Source organism: Nicotiana sylvestris, chromosome 10 (genome assembly GCF_000393655.2).
Source record: "Nicotiana sylvestris chromosome 10, ASM39365v2, whole genome shotgun sequence".
Lineage (NCBI taxonomy): Eukaryota > Viridiplantae > Streptophyta > Magnoliopsida > Solanales > Solanaceae > Nicotiana > Nicotiana sylvestris.
Window position 1 is genome coordinate 3,827,535 of NC_091066.1, and position 21,396 is coordinate 3,848,930.

Sequence of the window (21,396 nt, forward strand, 5' to 3'; positions counted from 1 at the left end):
AGCATATTTTGACGTCCTCGTTCTGATTTTGGATAGATTCGACGCAAGTAGAGGCCGATTCAAGGGGCAAAGGTATCACGTGCTAGGGATTTGACCGGTTCGAGGTGAGTAATGATTGTAAATGATATTTGGAGGGTTGGAAACTATGGATTGCACATCATAGTGCTATATTGAGGTGAGACACATGCTTGATGATGAGCGTGGGGTCGTGGAATATTGGGCATTATGACTTGGTCCATCCCGATTGATAATTTTACCGTGTATTTGACTAAAATCTATTTGCTATCATCATTATTTGGGCTGAACGCCATATTTGGGCTTCGTGCCAACTATTTGAATCCTTCAGGGATTTTTATTGATATTTCCTCACTGTTTTGACTTTATACTTAAACTAAGTCATGTTATTTTCCACTGTTTTCATAATCAACCATGTTTACTTAGTTTTAATATTTAATGATATTTTAAATGATGTTTAGGCTGAGAAACACTGTTTTACTATTGCTCGAGTGGCTTGTGAGGATTTTGATTAAGTAAGGCTGAGGGCTTATGTTGTGAGAAAACATTTGATACTGATTCTGAGGCTGAGGGCCTGAGATATGTACGCCATGGGGTGGCATGATTGATATGAGATCGAGATCCTAGTGATGACGCCACGAGATGGCTTGATATTGCGCTTGGGATGTAAAGGGCCCCTCTAGGAGTCTGCAGACCCCTAGTGAGCGCGGGTACCCATTGCGATGTGAGATTGAGCCCGAGGGGCCAGTATTATTCTGAGATGTTGCCCAAGGGGCGGTTTTGTTGATACAGTGCCCGAGGGGAAAACCTTTATGTTTTCATTTTTCTTAATTGCCTGTTAATTACATGCTATTGTTGAAAAGAGTCTTTTTTTGAAATTTCACATGAGTTAAAGGATTTTTACCTATCTTTCACTGATTTACTATTTTAATGGTTTTGCTGCTTTATTATAGAGTGTCTTGTGTCTTATGTGTTTTCTCACTTTCAGTCTTTGTTTACATTTGTTACTCACTGAGTTGGAGTACTCACTTTACTCCATGTACCCATGTGTGCAGATTCAGGCATAGCTGGTTTCACTCCCGAGTGCTAATCCTTCGAGCTTCAGGCAGACATTCGGAGTTCATGAGGTAGCTGTGTGACGTCCGCAGTCCTGTGTTCCTCCTCCTTTATCATTTCTATCCCTTTTCAGATAGTTGTACTAGTTTATAGACTTAGCTGCTTTGGAGTATTCCTTGTTGTTAGATGCTCGTGACTAGTGACACCCCGGTTAGGGTTGTGTTGGGTTGTACTTCCATATTTTTATGATATTATCTATTACTTAGTATTATTAAATCATGTTTTAGACTGTTTTCTCATTGTTTAAATGATTAAAAAGTGAATTGAGTAGAGTTGGCTGGCCTTGTCTTCATGAGAGGCACCATCACGACCCGGTTCGGGTTTAGGTTAGTGACAAGTTGGTATCAGAGCCTAGGTTACATAGGTCTCAAGAGTCATGAGCAGGTTTAGTAGAGTCTCGTGGATCGGTACAGAGACGTCTATATTTATCCTCGAGAGGCTGCAGAACCTTTAGGAAGAACTCCATATTCTTAAAATTCTTGTTGTGTGAATTTGTTGATCCGAGTACTAAACTTCTGTTATTCTATTCTCTCACAGATGGTGAGGACATGCACTAACGGTCGGGATGGACTACCACCAGTGCCACCAACTATGGCCATCGGAGGCCGAGGATGCGGTCGTGGTAGGGGCAGAACAGCTAGGGTAGCACCTGTAGATCCACTAGCTGCCCCAGTTCAGGATCAGGTCCCAGTTATGGACGCTCCAGCAGCACCAACTCAGGCACCAACTATGCCCATTGTGATTCCAGGTCTTTAGGAGGCCTTGGCTCAGATCTTACCAGTTTGCACTGGCTTAGCTCAGCTATTTCAGCCACTACAACTGCATCTACTTCTCAGGCCGAGGTAGGCAATCAGACTCCCGCCGCTTGCATACCTGAGCAGGTCGTGCAGGGGCTTTAAACGCCGGGAGCACGTCCAGCCCAACCGGTTGCAGCTACTCAGGACTATGTAGTTCCCGCCATGCTGGAGGATGAGCAGTGTAGGTTGGAGAGATTTGGTAGACTTCAGCCTCCGACCTTCAGTGGTGCAAAGGGCGAGGATGCCCAGGTCTTTTTGGATAAATGTCAGAGGATACTTTGTACCGCGGGAATTTTGGAGACCAGTGGGGTCGCTTTCACTACATTTCAATTCAGGAGCTGCTTTCACTTGGTGGGAGAATTTTGAGAGGCGTAGGCTTGTTGGTGCAGCACCCCTTACCTGGCGGCAGTTCTCCGTTCTTTTTCTAGAGAAGTATGTGTCGTAGTCTCGCAGAGAGGAGTTGCGTAGCCAGTTTGAGTGCTTGCGTCAGGGGGAGATGACCATGTCGCAGTATGAGTTGAGGTTTTCCGAGTTAGCTCGTCATGCAATTTGGTTGGGTCCGACAGATAGAGAGAAGATTAGGAGGTTTGTTGATGGTCTTACTTATTAGCTCTGTATTCTCGTGACCAGGGAGAGGGTGACTGGTGCTATGTTCGAGGAGGTTGTGGATATTGCCCATGAGATTGAGTTTGTTCGTCGCCAGGAGCTAGAGGAGAGGGAGGCCAAGAGGCCTCGAGGATCTGGCAGTTATAGTGGTGCTTCTTCGAGAAGTCAGTTTCAGCACGACCGAGGCCATCCATTCAGGCGTGCTCAGCCAAGTTATCGTGGGGCATCGTGGGGTCATAGTTATCACAGTTCTCAGCATGGCCAGTCATCACTTAGTGCCCTTCCAGCTCAAAATTCATCATGTCCTCCATCAGTTCAGGGCTATTCTATGCCAAGTACATCTGCTAGTCCCCTTCTCTAGCACCTGGGAGTTGTTATGAGTGTGGAGAGATGGGTCACATGTGGAGGCAGTGTCCTCATTATTTTGCTAGTTCATCCCAATAGAGGGGTCAGTCATCGGCTTTAGCGCTCGTTGCTTTATCACCACCCGCCCAGCCAGCTAGGGGTGGAGGTCAGTCAGCCATGGGTTTCCTCGGAGGGGGAGGTCAATCAGAGGGCGGTCAGGCCTGTTTCTATGCGCTTCCAAGTAAACCCGATGCTATTGCTTCAGATGCTGTTATTATAGGTATTGTTTTAGTCTGCCACAGAGATGCCTATATATTATTTGATCCCGGTTCCATCGTTTATTATGTGTCATCATACTTTGATCATTATTTGGGTATTCCCCATTAGTTTCTCTGCTTCACTTGTTCATGTATATACCCCGGTGGACGATAATGTTGTTATAGACCGTATATACTGGTCATGTGTGGTGACTATTAGGTGTCTGGAGACATGTGTGGATCTTTTATTATTGTGTATGGTGGATTTTAATGTCATATTTTGCATGGATTGGCTATCCCCGTGTCGTGCTATTCTTGATTGTCATGCTAAGACAGTCCCTTTTGCTATGCTGGGTATGACACGGATCGAGTGGCGAGGTATGACTAATTATGTTCCCAGTAGAGTGATCTCATTCTTGAAAGCCAAGCGTATAGTTAGGAAGGGTTGTCTTTCGTATCTAGCCTTTGTGCGGGATGTCAGTGCTGAGACTCCCAATATTGATTCTGTTTGAATTGTGAGGGATTTTCTCGATATGTTTCCTACAGACCTGCCGGGCATGCCACCGGACAGGGATGTTAATTTTGGTACTGACCTGGTGCTGGGCACTCAACCCATTTCTATTTCGATGTATCGTATGGCACTAGCGGAGTTGAAAGAATTAAAGGAGCAGCTTTAGGAACTCCTTGATAAGGGGTTCATTCGGCCTAGTGTGTCACCTTGGGGTGCACCGATTCTATTTGTGAAGAGAAAGATGACACAATGAGGATGTGCATTGATTGCAGGAAACTAAACAAGGTAACAATTAAGAACAAGTATCCTTTACCTCTCATTGATGATTTATTCGACCAGCTTCAGGGAGCGAGAATGTTCTCCAATTTGATCTCCGCTAAGGTTATCACTAGTTGAAGATCAGGGATTCGGATATTCTTAAGACAACTTTTAGGACCCGATATGGTCATTATGAGTTCTTGGTGATGTCTTTTGGGTTGACCAACGCCCCAGCAACATTCATGCATTTGATGAACAACATGTTTCAGCCTTATTTTTATTCATTCATGATTCTCTTCATAGATGATATTCTGGTGTACTCGCGTAGTCAGGAGGAGCACGCGGAGCATTTGAGAGTCGTGTTATAGAGATTGAGGAAGGAGAAGCTTTATGTAAAATTCTCCAAGTGTGAGTTTTGGCTCAGTTCAGTGGCTTTCTTGGGGCACGTGGTGTCTAGAGAGGGTATTTAGGTTGATCCGAAGAGGATAGAGGCGGTTCAGAGTTGGCCCAAACCGTTCTCAACCACAGAGATTCACAACTTTCTTGGTTTGGCGGGCTATTATCGCTGGTTTGTTCAGAGATTCTTCTATATCGCATCGCCCTTGACCAAGTTGACTCAGAAGGCTGCTTCATTTTTATGGTCGGACGAGTGTGAGGAGAGCTTTCAGAAGCTCAAGATAGCTGTAAGGCCCCAAAAAATTTCGCTAAGTAATTTAGGATTTCGTGGTGCCACGTAGGCTAATTATAATATTTTATGTGCTATTAACATGGTGGGAATAAATTGTATTTGGTAAATAAGTGTACAAGTCTTATGGTGAGTCATTTGGGGCCCAAGGAAAGGCCTAAGCCTAAGTCAAATTGGAAAATTTTATAATAGGCAAAGATTCCAAATGTGTTTGCACAAGTCCACACATTGAACGAGCATATCTAAATATGTATAAGGTATTATATGATGAACAACCTATCTTATGAAATGTCTTTGAGTCTAGTTTCTAACGCTTCAAACTGTTCGTCATTTAGACATTCCTACAGAACGTTATGATCAAATTACCAAAGGCTGAAAAAATGCAATCCTGTATCGAATCTGCGATCGCAAATATGTCGCATTTTTTACTCTGCGATCGCAGATCTGTCGTAGATTGGGCTAGTGTTGCCCAGATTTAGGCACCTATTTAGTGATGCATTCTGCGGCCTATATTCTTGATTTGTGTTCCATCATGCGATCGCAGACCAGATTTCGGAGGCTTATTTTTCCTATTTTTATAACCCGACCCCTTTTAATATATACTCTTTGTGGCTTCATTTGGGGTAATTTTCTACTGATTTTAGAGAGAGTTGAGAGCATATAGAGAGATAAAGAGAGAGAAGGAGCCTTGCTTCATAATCACCCATCTCTTGCTCGAGTCTTCAAGAATCAAAGAACCCAATCACATATTCTTTATCTAAGAGGTAAGGTTCTATACATTAGACTTTAATTTCGAGTTTGGGGTATAAGATGGGTTATTGAGGTATGATTCTTGGGTGTAGTATTATGTATACATGCACGTACAAATTAGGTTTGTGGGAAGATTGTTGAACATAAATAAGTAAAGATTGGGTTGGGAAATGAAGGAAACCTTGTAAAAGAGATTTGAAATCAAGATGCTCAACTAGTATTTGATAAAATGCTCAAATGAGCTGAAACCATGAATACCTTCCTAATTTGTGTTCAATTTTGTTATGTCTCAAAGTTGATTGGAATTGCTAGAATTTCCGGAATGTTGTAGTAACTTACGGAAAAGCTCTTTGAGATATGTATGACTAAAATCCCGTCTTTTAGAAATTGAGCTGCATTGGTGTTTGTGTAAATGCGGTAAGATTAAGGTTAGATTGTTATATTGATTGTTGTTTCATATGAATTGGAGTTGCAACCTTATAGGCATGAAAGATGTGTCTCAATGTGGTCGAAGTGTTATTCCTGATAACTTGAAAAGGTGCAATGAATATGAATCATGTATTGAAATGTCTAGACCTTAAATTAAGATTGAAGCTGCATATGTTGTGCCATCTATGTGAAGTCTCATCTATGCTTACAATTTTATTTGTTCTTGTGTGCCCATATTAACCTAAATTACAAATCTAACATTGAAATTGGGAATGATGTGAGATGTGGCCTAGTGCCAACTATATGACGTGATAGTTGTGGCCCCAAGTGCCTATGAAATGATATATGTGAAAGAAAGATTGAAATGAGATGATTGAGGGAAAAAGGGAAATGCCTTAGTTGGGCGGCATAGCCGATCGGGCCGAGATCGGACGCCATGTCGCACACATGGTGGTATTGTATTTGTAATTGAAGTGTATGTCTCAAATGAGGAAACCTAGTCGATCAGGTCGTGATCGTACTCCGCTCAAGATAGCAGTAATATTGTGGGCAATGATGAATAGTATGAAATGCCCCAAAACTAAAAGCTATGGGAAAATGGTATGATTCTTTTATTTGATAATGTTGTGGCCATTTAAAGTTTTTGAGTTATACTTGTGATTTCCTTATTCTTGTATGAAAGTTCTTTCAAATTAGATGGTGTTCAGTTATACATACTAGTACTATTCCATGGTACTAACGTCCCTTTTGCCGGGGCGCTATATTTTTAAATGAATGTAGGTGGCTCCGTAGTGGATAGTGCCGATCGCGCGTAGCGTAGTGTCCTCCTCTTAAGGTCTTGGTGAGACCCTTCTTACTTCAAGGGGTTATGTTGTATACCTTTTGTTGTAGACTCCCACTTTTGACGTATAGCCGAAGCCTTATTGCCGGTATTTCTACATTACTCTTCAGTTGTGTTTAAAGGCTCCATAGACAGGTTGTGGGTGGTGTCAGGTATTGAAAATTTGAACTAGATATGTTATTATTTGGCAGAATTTTTCCTTCGTATCTATTAATTGTAATAATCTTGATAGTATGGTTGAACTGTTAATGAAAGACAAAGATAAAAATTGTCAATGTAATGCTCATAAAGTAGGATTTATGGAGTTCATCTCCTTGTTATTCATAAAATTAATTTTTGGGTAGAATGAAACCTAATAGGCTTGCTCCATCGGGCTTGCTCGGTTAAGCACCGGTCGCACCCCTCGATTTTAGGGCGTGACAACAGCATTGACCACGACTCCAGTGTTGGTTTTGCCATCAGCTTCAGGTTCATATACCGTGTATTGTGATTCTTTGAGAGTTGGTATTGGTTGTGTATTGATGCAGGGGGTAGGGTTATTGCTTATGCTTCTCATCAGTTGAATCCCCATAAGAAGAACTACCCCGTTCATGATTTGGAGTTGGCTGCCATAGTTCATGCGTTGAAGATTTGGAGGCATTACTTGTATGGTGTGTCTTGTGAGGTGTTTACTGATCATCGTAGCCTCCATTCATCCGGGTGTCACGAAGATGTATCAGGATTTGAGGCAACACTATTGGTGGAGAAGAATGAAGAAAGATATCATGGGATTTGTGGCTCGGTGTCTCAATTGTCACCAGGTGAAATATGAGCATCAGAGACCGGGTGGCTTGCTTCAGTGGATAGATATTCTAGAGTGGAAGTGGGAGAGGATCACTATGGACTTTGTTGTTGGACTTCCATGGACTTTGAGAAAGTTCGATGCTATTTGGGTGATTGTGGATCCTGACCAAGTTCGTGCAGTTCATTCCTGTGTGTACTACCTATTCTTTAGAGCGGTTGGCAAAGATCTATTTCCGAGAGATTGTTTGTTTGCATGGTTTCCTAGTTTCCATCATTTCAGATAGGGGCACTCAGTTTACTTCGCAGTTTTGGAGGTCTGTGCAGCGAGAGTTGGGTACTCAGGTTGAGTTGAGCACAACTTTTCATCCTTAGACGGATGGGCAGTCCGAGCGTACTATTCAGATATTGGAGGACATGTTGCGTGCTTGTGTCATCAATTTCGGAGGTTCATGGGATCCATTTCTACTGCTTGTAGAGTTTGCTTATAACAACAGCTACCAGTCGAGTATTCAGATGGCTCCATATGAGGCTTTGTATGGGAGGCAGTGTAGGTCTCCAGTTGGTTGGTTCGAGCCCGATAAGTCTAGGCTATTGGGGACTGATTTGGTGCAGGATACTTTGGAGAAGGTGAAGGTGATTCAAGAGAGGCTTCGTATAGTGCAACCGAGGCAAAAGAGCTATGCTGATAGGAAGGTTTGGGATGTGTCCTACATGGTTGGTGAAAATGTTTTGCTGAAGGTTTTGCCCGTGAAGGGTGTTATGAGATTTGGGAAGAAAGGGAAATCGAGTCCGCAGTTCATTAGGCCTTTTGAGGTGCTTAAGAGGATTGGGGAGGTGGATTATGAGCTTTCTTTTCCAACAGCTTGTCGAGTGTGCATTCAGTATTTCATGTTTCTATGCTCCGGAAGTATATTGGGGATATGTCTCATGTTCTGGATTTCAGCACGGTTCAGTTGGATGATGATTTGACCTACGATGTGGAGCCAGTAGCTATTTTGGGTCATCAGGTTCAAAAGTTGAGATCAAAGGATATAGCTTCAGTGAAAGTGCAGTGGAGAGCTCAGCCCGTGGATGAGGCTACCTGGTGGACCGAGCGGGAGATGCGGAGCAGATATCCTCACTTGTTTGAGGCTTCGGGTATGTTTCTTGATTCATTCGCGAACAAACGTTTGTTTAAGTTGGGGAGAATGTGACAAGCCGACCAGTCGTCTCATGAGTTACTTCTCCGTTTTCCCTGTTTCTACTTCTTTAGGCTTTGTTATCTCTGTTTTGTAGTATCGGGTTGGTCGGACTGAATCCGAAATATTTTGGTAGGATTTTAGACACTTAGTCTCTTTTAAGGAAGTTTAAGTTGGAAAAGTCAATCGGATGTTGACTTATGTGTTAGAGGGCTCGAATGTGAGTCTACTGGTTTGGTTAGCTTTGGGAGGTGATTTGGGACTTAGGAGCATGATCGGAATGAGTTTTAGAGGTTCGGAGTAGACTTAGTCTTGAATTGGCTAAGTTGATATTTTGGTGTTTTCCGGTTGGTAGGCGAGATTTTGATATAGGAGTCAGAATGGAATTCCGAGAGTTGTAGTAGTTCTGCTGTGTCAATTGGGATGTGTGTGCGAAATTTCAGGTCATTCAGCCGTGGTTTGGTTGGGTTTTTTATCAAGAGCGAAATTTAGAAGATTTTATAAAGTTTGGCTTGAATCCGATGTGTTTTGGGTGATTTAATGTTGTTTGAGGTATTTTGGTGATTGGAACAAGTTTGAATAAGGTATTGGGATATGTTTATGCTTTTGGTTGAGGTCCCGATGGCCTCAGGGTGATTTCGGATGGTTAACGGGAAGTTTGGATTGTTGTTGCAGTTGCTGAATTGCTGCTTCTGGTATTTTTGCACCTGCGGATTGGGGACCGCAGGTGCGGCGCTGCATATGCGAGAGAGGAGCTGTAGAAGCGACCAGAGGTATGTTTGACTGGGACCGCAGAAGCGGCTAGGAGAACCGCATCTGCGATGTCGCAAATGCGGGCGAGGAACCGTAGATGCGGGTGGCTAGGAACTTAAGTGATTCCGTAGAAGCGGATGTAGAACCGCAAATGCGGTACCATAGATGCGGTTGAAGTATCGCAGATGTGAAAATGTCTGGGCAGAACATATAAGTTATTTCATTCGCAATTTTGAGCTATTTTTACCATTCTTAACTTCGGCTTTGGAGTCTTTTGGGCGATTTGAAAGAGGGATTTCAAGGGAACTTCATTGAGGCAAGGGATTTGGATTTAAAACCCATTCCTATGCTAATATTTCACAGATTAAAGCTTGAAATCATGGAAATTAAGGGTAAAAATTGAGGAAACTAGGGCTTGGGAACATAGGCCTTTAATTGAGGATTTGAAGGACCATTTGTGGGCGGATTTGAGAACTTTTGATATGTATGATCCTGTGGGGAGATAAGGAACCTATTGATGTAAAAATTTCTGAATTTCAAGACGTGGGCCTGGGGATCGGGTTTTGGTAATTTCGGGATTTATGCCCTTTATTGATTATTTTCGCTAGGGCTTCGTTCCCTTAGCATATTTTGACGTCCTCGTTCTGATTTTGGATAGGTTAAATGCGAGTGGAGGCCGATTCAAGGGGCAAAGGTGTCGCGAGCTAGGGATTTGATCGGTTCGAGGTAGATAATGATTGTAAATGATGTTTTGAGGGTTTGAAACCCCGGATTGCACTTCGTAGTGCTGTATTGAGGTGAAGCACATGCTTGATGACGAGCGTGGGGTCGTGCACTATTAGGGATTGTGATTTGGTCCGTCCCGATTGATAATTTTACCGCGTATTTGACTGAAATCTATTTGATATCATCATTATTTGGGCTAAACGCCATATTTAGGCTTCGTGCCAACTATTTGAACTATTCAGGGATTTTTATTGATATTTCCTCACTGTTTTGACTTTATAGTTGAACTCAGTCATGTTATTATCCATTGTTTTTCATACTCAACCATGTTTACTCAAGTTTAATACTTAAATGATGTTTTAATTGATGTTTGGGCTGAGAAACATTGTTTTACTATTGCCCGAGTGGCTTGTGAGGATTTTGACTGAGTAAGGCCGAGGGCCTATGTTGTGAGGAAACATTTGATAGTGATTTTGAGACCGAGGGCCTGAGATATGTATGCCACGAGGTGGCTTGATTGATATGAGGCCGAGAGCCTAGTGATGACGCCACGAGATGGCTTGATATTGCGCTTGGGCCGTAAGGGGCCCCTACAGGAGTCTGCACACTCCTAGTGAGCGCGGGTACCCATTGTGACGTGAGATTAAGCCCGAGGGGATGTTATTGTTCTGAGATGTTGCCCAGGGGCGATTTTGTTGATACAGTGCCCGAGGGGCAAACCTTTATGTGTTCATTTTCCTTAATTGCCTATTATTTACCTGCTATAGTTGAAAAGAGTCTTTTCTTGAAATTTCACTTGAGTTAAAGGATTTTTACCTGTCTTTCACTAATTTACTATTTTAATGGTTTTACTGCTTCATTATGGAGTGTCTTGTGCCTTATGTGTTTTCTTATTTTCAGTCTTTATTTACATTTGTTACTCACTGAGTTGGAATACTCACTTTACTCCCTGCACCCCTGTGTGCAGATTCAGGCGTAGTTGGTTCCTGTCCTAAGTGCTAATCCTTCCAGCTTCAGGCGGACATTCGGAGTTCACGAGGTAGCTTCTTGACATCCACAATCTCGTGTTCCTCCTCCTTTATCATTTCTATCATTTTTCAGACAGTTGTACTAGTTTATAGACTGAGAGGTGGCTAGCCTTGTCTTCACGAGAGGCGCCATCATGACCGGGTTCGGGTTTAAGGTCGTGATAATAAAATGCATGCCCAAACACTACTTCAACTTTCAAAAATTATTTTTCAGCACAACTTGAAAAATTCTTTTTTCAAGTTTCAACCAAATTTATGTCCAAATGCTAGCTTAGAATTATTTCTAACAACTAGATTGCGTCTTCATCATTGAACATACATGGCTTTTTCAAATCTCTAAATTTTAAACTAAGAACTTCTCTCCCAACTTTTATTCTCATCAATCATAATCAATTCATTAATTAGTTATTTCATGAACTAAAAAGGAAAAATTACATTGTATAGCTGCTGTAAAAATAATAGCTGAAAAATATATATAATTTGCATATTCTCTCTCTCTCTCTCTCTATATATATATATATATATATATATATATATATATATATATATATATACACACAAACACATACACACACACACACATACACACACATTCTGTATGTTATATACAAAAATTATACACTTTTTCGGCTACCAAATGTAAATAGTTTCTCGCTCGGACTAAACGTGACAATACCCAACTAAAAAGGCTATGTCAAATTAATCATCTTAGTATTCTTAACAGTTAAGATCACTTTTCTTTTTTGAAAATCAATTAGCTCAATGCGTTTCACCATTCCTCGGCCTAGAATTTTGAAAATGTGGTCAAAATCACTTTTTGATTTTAAAAAATCTCATTTTTTAGAAATCTTCAAAAGCTTATAAGTTTTCATGGACACACATTTTTGAAAAATAAATCGGAAAAACAAGAATAAAATTTATGGACAAACAAGTTCCTTAGTATCCATAGTAAACTCTGCAAGAACAACTCATTAAGTGATGACTGAAAATACTATTATTTTCCAAGTCTTGCTGTGGATATTTCAAATGAAGCTACTCCACACACACGTTCCTTTCACTTTGAATTTTCATGTTGATGTTACTACTCATTATGAACATATTCTTTAGTCTAATTTTCATTGCCAGGGATCATAAGTTAGTAAATAGTCAGTCATTCAAGTCTTCTTCTACTATTTTGAACTACTAGGGCTCATTTGATATGAGGTATATAAGGGATAATTAATCCCGAGATTAAATTTGAGACGAGTTTATCCCACATTTGGTTGGAAAAATATAGCGGTATAACTAATTTCGAGATTATTTATTATGATATTGTTGCATTATTCTTATCCCGATGGGAAGGTGAGATAACAATTCCCAAATAACTAATCTCAAAATAACTAATCATGGGATAACTTATGTGATGACCTGATAGGTCATCTAGAGTTTTAAAATCTAATTCTGTGTTTCAAAGGCTCAAATACCTTATTTTAGCCTTTCTAAATTTGCGCATACAGTCTGGGTGTTATTCCGGAAGGATTTTGTGTTAAAACTGATAAAATATAAAATTTTGCCTTGAAAATCCATTTGAGTTGACTTCGGTCAACATTTTGAGTAAACGGACCCAGATTCGTATTTTAACGGTCTTAGTGGGTCCGTATCGTGATTTGGTACTTGAGCATATGCCCGAAATCAAATTCGAAAGTCCCTAACTCAAGTTATCGCATTTTGTTGAAATTTGAAAGGTTAAAGGCTTAATGAATCAAAAGGTTTGACCAATATTTGACTTTATTGATATCGGGTCCTTATTTTGGTTCTAGAACCCGATATAGGCCTGATGGGTTTTCAATGTCTTTGCCTTATGCTTCGTATGTTTTGATGATCTAACAAACTTATTGTTAAGAACCAGATAGAGAACCTGTATACATTTCAAATGAACAATGTCGAGTCTCATCTCCAGTAAATGAGTGAACAACCACAAAGGAAGAACACAACAAGGACCTGGTCCCTTAGGGTTCCCCGACAGAAGTACAAGTCAACTGTACAATTGGAACATAATAGCAGAAAGTGATTGTCCGACAGTTATAAAGAGGAACACAATAGGGACCGGTCCCTTAGGGTTCTCTGACCGAGTTACAAGTCCACTATACAGCTGGAACGAACAACAAAAGGTGACTGTCCACAACTGTACACGCGACAATGCAACAGTTACTTCTTATTGGGAAGAAACATGTACCAAGAATTGACATCACCATTGTGATGTCTTTTGTAGTATAACAACCTGGTGCAAGGCATAATATTTTTGACTTGGGCATTTAGTGGTATTCTCTCAAGTATTAAAGTGTTCATCCGACATTGAAGTCACTGGTGTGAGATTACAAGTTAGTGAAGTTGAAAGTCTACAAGTGTAGGTCGTGGTTTTTGTCCCCTTGTGTGGGATGTTTCAACATAAAAAATCCCTTGTTTCTTTTACTTACTGCTTCATAAGTATTCTCAGTAGAAACTCATAAAGGATCAAGTGCTCTATAGTTTGGTGGACTCATATAATCTATCAATTGGTATCAAAGCGGGTTCTTTCTAAAAGGTTAACACCTAAAAAGGATCTCAATGGTTGCTCCACCTAAATTTGAGGAACGACAATCAACCTACAGACCTCATATATTCAATGGTCAGTACTACGATTAGTGGAAGACCCGCATGTATGATTTTATAATGGTTGAAGATTCAAAACTGTGGGACATCATCGGTGATGGTCTACATGTTCCTATGAAGAAGCTTGAAGAAACTGGACCAATGGTGCCAAAAGACAGAAAGGAGTATAGTGATATTGACTGAAAAGCCATAAAAAAGAACTATAGCGCCAAGAAAATCTTGGTATGTGGTATAGGACTCGATGAGTACAATAGAGTTCAGTTTGCGATATTGCCAAAGAAATATGGAAAGCATTTCAAACTGTACACGAAGGAACTACTCAGGTTAAATAGTACAAGATTGACATGCTCACCACAGAGTATGAGCTCTTCAGGATGAAGGATGATGAATCTATACAGGATATGCACACTAGATTCACATCCATCGTAAATGAGCTTCACTCACTTGGAGATGTTATTCCTAGAAACAAGCTTGTAAGAAAAATCCTTAGTGTTCTACCTAGTTCTTGGGAAAGTAAGGTAAATGCCATCACTGAAGCTAAAGATCTATAAACTCTAACCATGGATGCACTAATTGGTAATTTGAAGACATACGAGATGAAAAGAAAGAAAGACAGTGAAAGGTGAGAGCTAAAGAAGGAAAAAAACCTGGTACTCAAGGCTGAAAGCAGTGACTCAAGTGAAGAAGATAGTGATATGGCCTATCTTACTAAAAGATTTTAAAAAATGGTTCGAAGGAATAGTGGTATACCAAAGAGGGGCAATTCAAGTAAGGCAAGAAACAATGATCTTTGTCACAGGTGCGGAAAGCCAGGGTATTTCATCAAAGACTGTCCACTTGCGAAACATGAGCAATACAAACAAAACCTTGATAAAGCAGCAAAAAGGAACCTGGTTCCAGACAAACGATTCAGTTAAAAACGTGCAACTGACAATATTGTGAAGCAGACTCTTGCTGCTTGGGGAGACTCCTCTAGTGAATTAGAAAGGGAACCAGATGCAGAAAACAACTCCATGATGGTAGTGGAAACTAAAGCAATGAAGTATGACTCACTGTTTGCGCTGATGGCTCAGTCTGATGATGATGAAGAAGATGAAGATGATGAGGTAAATTTCAGGGATGTTTAGTGAAATCTAAAATCCTACTCTACTAAAAAGATAAGGTCATTAGCAAACGTTCTAATTGATGCTACTGATAAGGAGATCCTGACCACAGAACTAGGAGAAGCTGAACAAACTAGAGATGATCTGGTGGTCTGTGTAGTAGACCTAATGAGACCATAACTAACCCTGGAAAAAAAAAAGGAAGTTCTGAATGAAAAAATAACTAGTGTAGAAAATGAGAGAGATGACATGATGGTAGTGGTTGTTGACTTGAAGGAAACAATAGATGGTCTTGGCAATGAGAAACACACTCTAGAAGAAAATATTGCAGCTATTGAGCAAGAGATGGATGAGCTTTTTAGTAATAATCAATGACCTAGAGGAAATCATTGAGGGGATCAATAGAGAACATAGGACTGTGAGTCTTGGGAAAGGGAAGGAAGTAGCTACTGAGATACACATCAAGCTTGAAAAGGAATTAACTGATGTGAAAACTAGTTTATGCGGTGAACTTGAGAAAAATCGGCAACTTCAAGCTGAATTGGAGAAAGTAAAAATTGATCTTGAGAAATCTCTAAAGTGGACCTGGTACTCAAATGCTGTCACTGCCATGTATCTCAACAATAGCGGAAACAGCCAGGGAATCGGGTTCCAAAGGGAGAAAACTCCTTACAACCCTCATAGCAAGTACGTCACTGTTCCTCATAACTTGTTGTGTACCCACTGTGGGAACAATGGGCACTTTAAAGAATACTGTCAGGCTAGGGTTCAATCTGTTCAGAAAAACAAAGTGACTACTAAAAAGAGACCACATACCACTTGCAAGAAACGAATGCTGCCTGCATGGACTAGAAAAGCCCTTATCCATCCATTTTCTCATAACAAGGGACCAAACTAGTTTGGGTTCCTAAATGTAACCCATAATTTGCATGTGCAGGGAACAATGAGAGGAAGCGGATTGCAATGGACCATGGACAGTGGATGCTCAAAGCATGTGACTAGAAGAACCATGGATTTCTTCTCACTGAAAGCCCTGCAGGAAGGGAATGTATTTTTTTTAAAAAGGGGGTACATTCTCAGTATTGGAAAGGTTGGAAAATCTCTTTGTCACTCAATTCAGAATGTGTACTATATGGATGGCCTGAAGTATAATATCATGAGTGTTTCTCAAATTTATGATAAAGGGAACAAAGCAGAGTTCTTATCGAAAGGTTGCACTGTTACCAATCTGGTAACTAGCAAAGTGGTCTTAGAGGCCTAAAGAAACAAGAACATCTATGCGCTGACTTTGAACTTCTACAAGCTGGTGATATGAGATGCTTGAAGTCAGTTGATGATGAAGCAGAACTCTGGAAGATATGGCATGGACAATGCACATTGACAGTGGAATCGCCAAAAACTTTCTAGACAAAAGCAATAAACACTGCTTGCTACTTGGTGAACAGGTGTATGATCAGGTCCCTCCTAAACAAAACTCACTATGAGCTGCCAAATGGAAGAAAAACCAAAGACAACTCATCTGAGAACCTTTTGAATGAAAATACCATGTTCTCAACCACGGGAAGGACCAGCTTGGGAAGCTTAATGCAAAAGCCGATGAAGGAATCCTTCTAGGATACTCCCCACAAAGAAAAGGCCAGAAAGTCTACAATAAAAGGGCACACTGGGTGGAAGGAAGTGTTCATGCGCTATTTAATGAGACACCTTTTTCTAACAAAGGAGGAAACAATGATGATCAATGTAATGAAACATCTCTGGTCCCCAGAAAATATCTAAGGTTTCAAATGGGAAGGCTGATACAATGAGTAAGATGAAGGAGACAGGTAAAAGACAATGCAACATCTTCTTCCACCTGTCACAAGGAACCTAGTACTTCAATTACTACCACTGAAGCAGAAGAAAGAGTGGAGATGCAGTGTAAGGCACTCTACAAGTAACAGAACAAGGAGCGTAGGAAAATCCAATTAACCTACCAAGTTCCTCTACCAATCAAACCTCAATCCTAAATTGGAAACATAAAAGCTCCCATATACCTGATAATATAATCACTCCCCTTCATTATGGATTTAGATAAGAATCAAAAATTCAAAAAAAAAAAAATTGTCCCTTATGTATTTCCTTTCCATAATAGATTCCAAAATCAAGTCCCAAGGAACCCTACTTGAAGGCTACCAAAAGAAGTGTGAGACACCTTAACGGAACACAGGACGTGGTCCTGTAATACCCTTCAGGTCACAGTTTTAACCTTATTGAGTATGCTGATGTTAACTATGCAGGTTATCTTGTAGACAGGTGATAACTAGGGATTATGATGCATTTTACACTCCTTTTTGCTTAAGTTTTGATTAGAAATGTGTGCAAAATAGTCCCAAAGGCTCACATGTTGTACTTGATTACAAGGTTTGGTCAACAAGGTAACAATTCATCAAAACTAGCTCAAAAAGCAGTGAAACATACACAAGTACCAAGAACAAGGCCAAGCTAAGTCTAACAGGACTAGTGCGGCTGCACACCATTCTGTGCAGTTCACAAAGAGGAGGTTCAGAGAGTGCTCATATCAGGCAGCCAAGCAATGCAGACGCAAAACATTTCATGTAGACCGCATTGACTTCATTGCGGCCGCACTCGATTTTGTGCGATCCGCAAAGCTCAAGTTTAGAGAGGTGCTAAGTTGGAGGAACATTGCCAATGCGGTCCACAATCCATTTTATGCGGACCGAAATAGAAGCCACCGCAGCTGCGGTGCATTTTGTGTGGCCCGCAGTGGCCAATTTCATAGAGCAGATTGTTTCAGCCAAGAGCCTTAGTGCGGCCGCACTCCATTTTGTGTGGTCCGCACTAGCCCCGCAGGGATATTTTTGTCCAGAATTTTTAGCCTAGTATAAATAGTTTTTTTTCTCATTTTTATGTCATGAGTTGTATTTTAACAATCAGCTATGCTCGTGAACAATACTCTCTTACTATTTTGAGTAATTTTGGCTTAGTTTCATCATTGAATCTTCAATTTTTATCTAGTAATTAAATAGTATGGGTTTTTCTTCATCTATTTCTTTGTTTAATTCTATAATAATGAGTAGCTAGACCCATTAGCTAGGGTTGTGGCTCAACCATAGTATGGGTAATTGATGGGTCTTGTGTTTTATGGTTTGAATGTCTATGAGTGTTTGACATTTGGACTAATTTATGGTTTTAATATTGCATTAGTGGTTGCAAACACTAGTTTATGCCTAGTTGACTTTGGCACTTCTTGAGAAAGAGAGACTAAGTCGATAAAATTGGTCCAACAAGGAATTGGGGCATATACAAGAGATTGATAGCCCAATTAAAGGGTTAAACCTAGAGATAGTAATACCCGACTTGAACCTCAATTGCTTGCACAAATTATCATACCCAATTGGTCTTGAGAAAGTCAATTAGGGCAAAATCACTCGAACTACCGAGAGGTATAGAGTGAGTAGAATCGTGCAATGGTTATATCGTAATCCCCAAATATAACAATCTAGCCTTAGACTCGAGAATCCGTCAATTATCCACCTAGGAGATAGTCACTTTCCTAGTGCCTTTTACATATTTAGACAACCTTCAATAGTTTACTCTTAGTTTCACTTAGACTAATTTAGCATCTTTGTAGCATAAATTTAGAAATAATATCAAAACCAACAATGTTTCTAAGTGCAATTAGGGACAATTACGCAATTCCAATTTAGATAAAAACTCAACTCCAATCTCTAGCTCCCCGTGGAAATCGATCCTAAACTTCTCAGGTAAAAGATGCTTTGACCTCTCTTGCTACTTTGTAGTAGTACAGGGTTGGCCTCGATCACTTTTTGGCGCCATTGTCGGGGAGCTAACGGTTTTGGCTATTTGTCTAAATAGTTTTGTGTATTGTTTTTCATTCATTTTGTGTTACTAATTTGTATGTGTGTCACAACTTCAGGTACAAAATGGAAGCAAACAACAATGACCCTCTTGGAAATGTGATTGCGGGGGAAGTGGTAGATGATGTCGGAGATGATGAGGTGCCTCTTATACCTCAAGGACAACATAGAGGACACCAGGCCAATGCTAATGATAATATTCCAGACCCTCCTCCATAACCTCCAAGAGTGGCTCCTCGAGTGCTTCCAAACCAAGGCTATGCAAGTGCAATTGTCCCACCCCGGATTCGGGTGGGCAATTTTCAAATTACCAATGTAATTCTAACATTACTGGAGTAGCGTGGATATTTTATGGGTGCTGCCAATCAAAATGCTTACAAATATCTCAAGGGTTTCGTGGATACCTGTTGGGGGAGCAAGCAAACTAATGTGTCCGAGGATGCACTTCGGTTAAGACTCTTCCCATTTTTACTTAGAGGGAAGGCATTGGATTGGCTTGAGCGACTTCCCAACCATTCCATCACTACTTGGGATGAGTTGGCGGATAAGTTCGTTGCAAAGTTTTTCTCACCGGGGCATATGGCTACATTGAGAGATGAGATCTTGGATTTCAAGTTGGAGCCCACTGAACCATTACATGAGATTTGGAAGCGCTATAGAACAATGGTAAAGGAATACCCCAACAATGATATGACTGAGGCGATGATCCAACAAACTTTCTACCGGGGTATTAGCATAACAAACCAGTGCATAGTGAACCAACTCATTGGGGGCAACTTCATGAAGCTGACTTATGATGAGGCTTGTGACATTCTTGATGAGATGGCTAACACTTCCTCCGCTTGGAAAAGTAGAGGCAATGTGCCCCAAGGTGACCCCACAATCACTCATTTGCACAAAGAGCTATATGACCATGGACAGGCTATAGCTGAGCTGACAACTACAATGAACCAACTAGCAAAGGCACTGTTGCAACAAGTTTAAAATCCTCGCCAAGTAAATGCCATGGAGGGTGTCAACATGCTGGTGAACAAAATAAGACAAAGAGGTCAACAGAACCAATGGAATTCGAAGCAATTTGACAATGATCGTAGTGGATTCCAAGATGATTGTTATGATGGGTAGAATGAAGAGGTGCAATACGTGAACAACTATCAAGGCCAAAGGGGAAATTCTTCCGACCAACATCAATGGAGACCCCAAGGCAGTTGGGGTAATCAGCAACAACAAGAAATGGTAATTGGGGGAGTAACAACTAAAATTCTAATTTGGGCAATCAGAACAATCAGGGTAATTGAAATGGCAACAACAACTGGGGTGGCAACAACAATCAAGGTGGTTGGAACAATAGAAATCAAGGAAACCGGGGGCGCGGATTTCAAAGGCCCCCAATGTATCAACAACCAAACAATCCACCCCCATTTACATCCCAAGGTCCTAGTTCTTCCAACAATGATATGGGGAGAGTTGAAATGATATTTGAACAGATGATTAAAAAGAATGTGGACTCTGATAGTTGTCTTCCCACAATATTTCAATTAGAAATTTGGAGGTTCAATTAGGCCAAATCTCACAGTACTTAAATACTCGCCCTAAAAGGGCTCTACCAAGTGATACTGTAGTAAACTCGAAGGGTGGGAACAATCATATTATGGCAGTACTACAAGGAATGGACGAGGCGGTGAAGTGAATGCCTCTAGACAAAAGCAAATTTTAAGTGATGAAGTTGAGTTGCAAGAAGATGAAGTCCTTTTGGTGGTTGAAAATATGATTGATGAGAATATGAATGAAAAAGTACGAATTGATATTCAAGATGCCGAGGTGAAAACTCAAAATGATGTGAACTCGTCTAGGGGACACGTAATAGACATGCTAGAGACGGTTGTGCCTAAAGCCAAGGCTCCTTTTCAAAGGCCACCTCCACCTTATCCTCAAAGGCTCGCGAAGTAGAAAACTGAGAATCAGTTTAAAAAGTTTATTGATATGATGAATAGCTTATCCATTAATGTGCCTTTGGTGGAGGCTCTTGAACAAATGTTGGGCTATGCTAAATTCATGAAGGACTTGGTGACAAAGAAACGATGTAGGGATTGTGAAACTATAAAGATGACCCACCAAGTTAGTGCAATAGTACATTCAATTGCTCCGAAGCTTGAAGATCCCGGTGCTTTCACCATTCCTTGCACAATTGGGAGTGCGGATTTTGCTAAGGCTCTGTGTGATTTGGGGGCAAGTATCAACTTGATTCCCTACTCAGTTTTCAAAACTTTGGGCATTGGGAAGCCGAGGCCGACTTCCATGATATTGCAAATGGCGTATAGAACAATGAAGAGACCATTGAATATTATTGATGATGTGCTTGTCTGGGTGGACAAATTTATCTTTCCAGTGGATTTTGTGATATTGGATTGTGAAGTAGATTATGAAGTTCCAATCATATTGGGGAGACCTTTCCTCGCTACTGGGAAGGTCTTAGTTGATGTGGAGCAGGGGACTTACCTTTCGGGTGGGTGATGAAAAAGTGGTCTTTTATGTGTGCAAGTCAATGAAGCAACCCAACAGTTCTGAGGTGTGCTCTTTTGTGAACCTTGTCACGGTAGTGATAGTTGATGATACCAGTGCAATGATCAATGTGGAGGACCCTCTAGAGGCCATATTGTTGAATCTTGATGTCAATAAGGATGAAGGCCGAGTGGAGTGTGTGAA

The 21,396-nt window shown here is 40.8% G+C and overlaps 1 protein-coding gene across 1 annotated transcript; it reads left to right on the plus strand.

Annotated features, from left to right (window-relative positions):
• The first annotated feature begins 14,053 nt into the window (after positions 1 to 14,053).
• On the plus strand, positions 14,054 to 16,073 carry LOC138878941 (uncharacterized). The gene is made up of 5 exons (XM_070158506.1): positions 14,054 to 14,227; positions 14,657 to 14,815; positions 14,867 to 14,962; positions 15,144 to 15,602; positions 15,750 to 16,073. Exons 1-5 carry the CDS (start codon positions 14,054 to 14,056, stop codon positions 16,071 to 16,073), a joined length of 1,212 nt encoding a protein of 403 aa, XP_070014607.1.
• Positions 16,074 to 21,396: the final 5,323 nt, after the last annotated feature.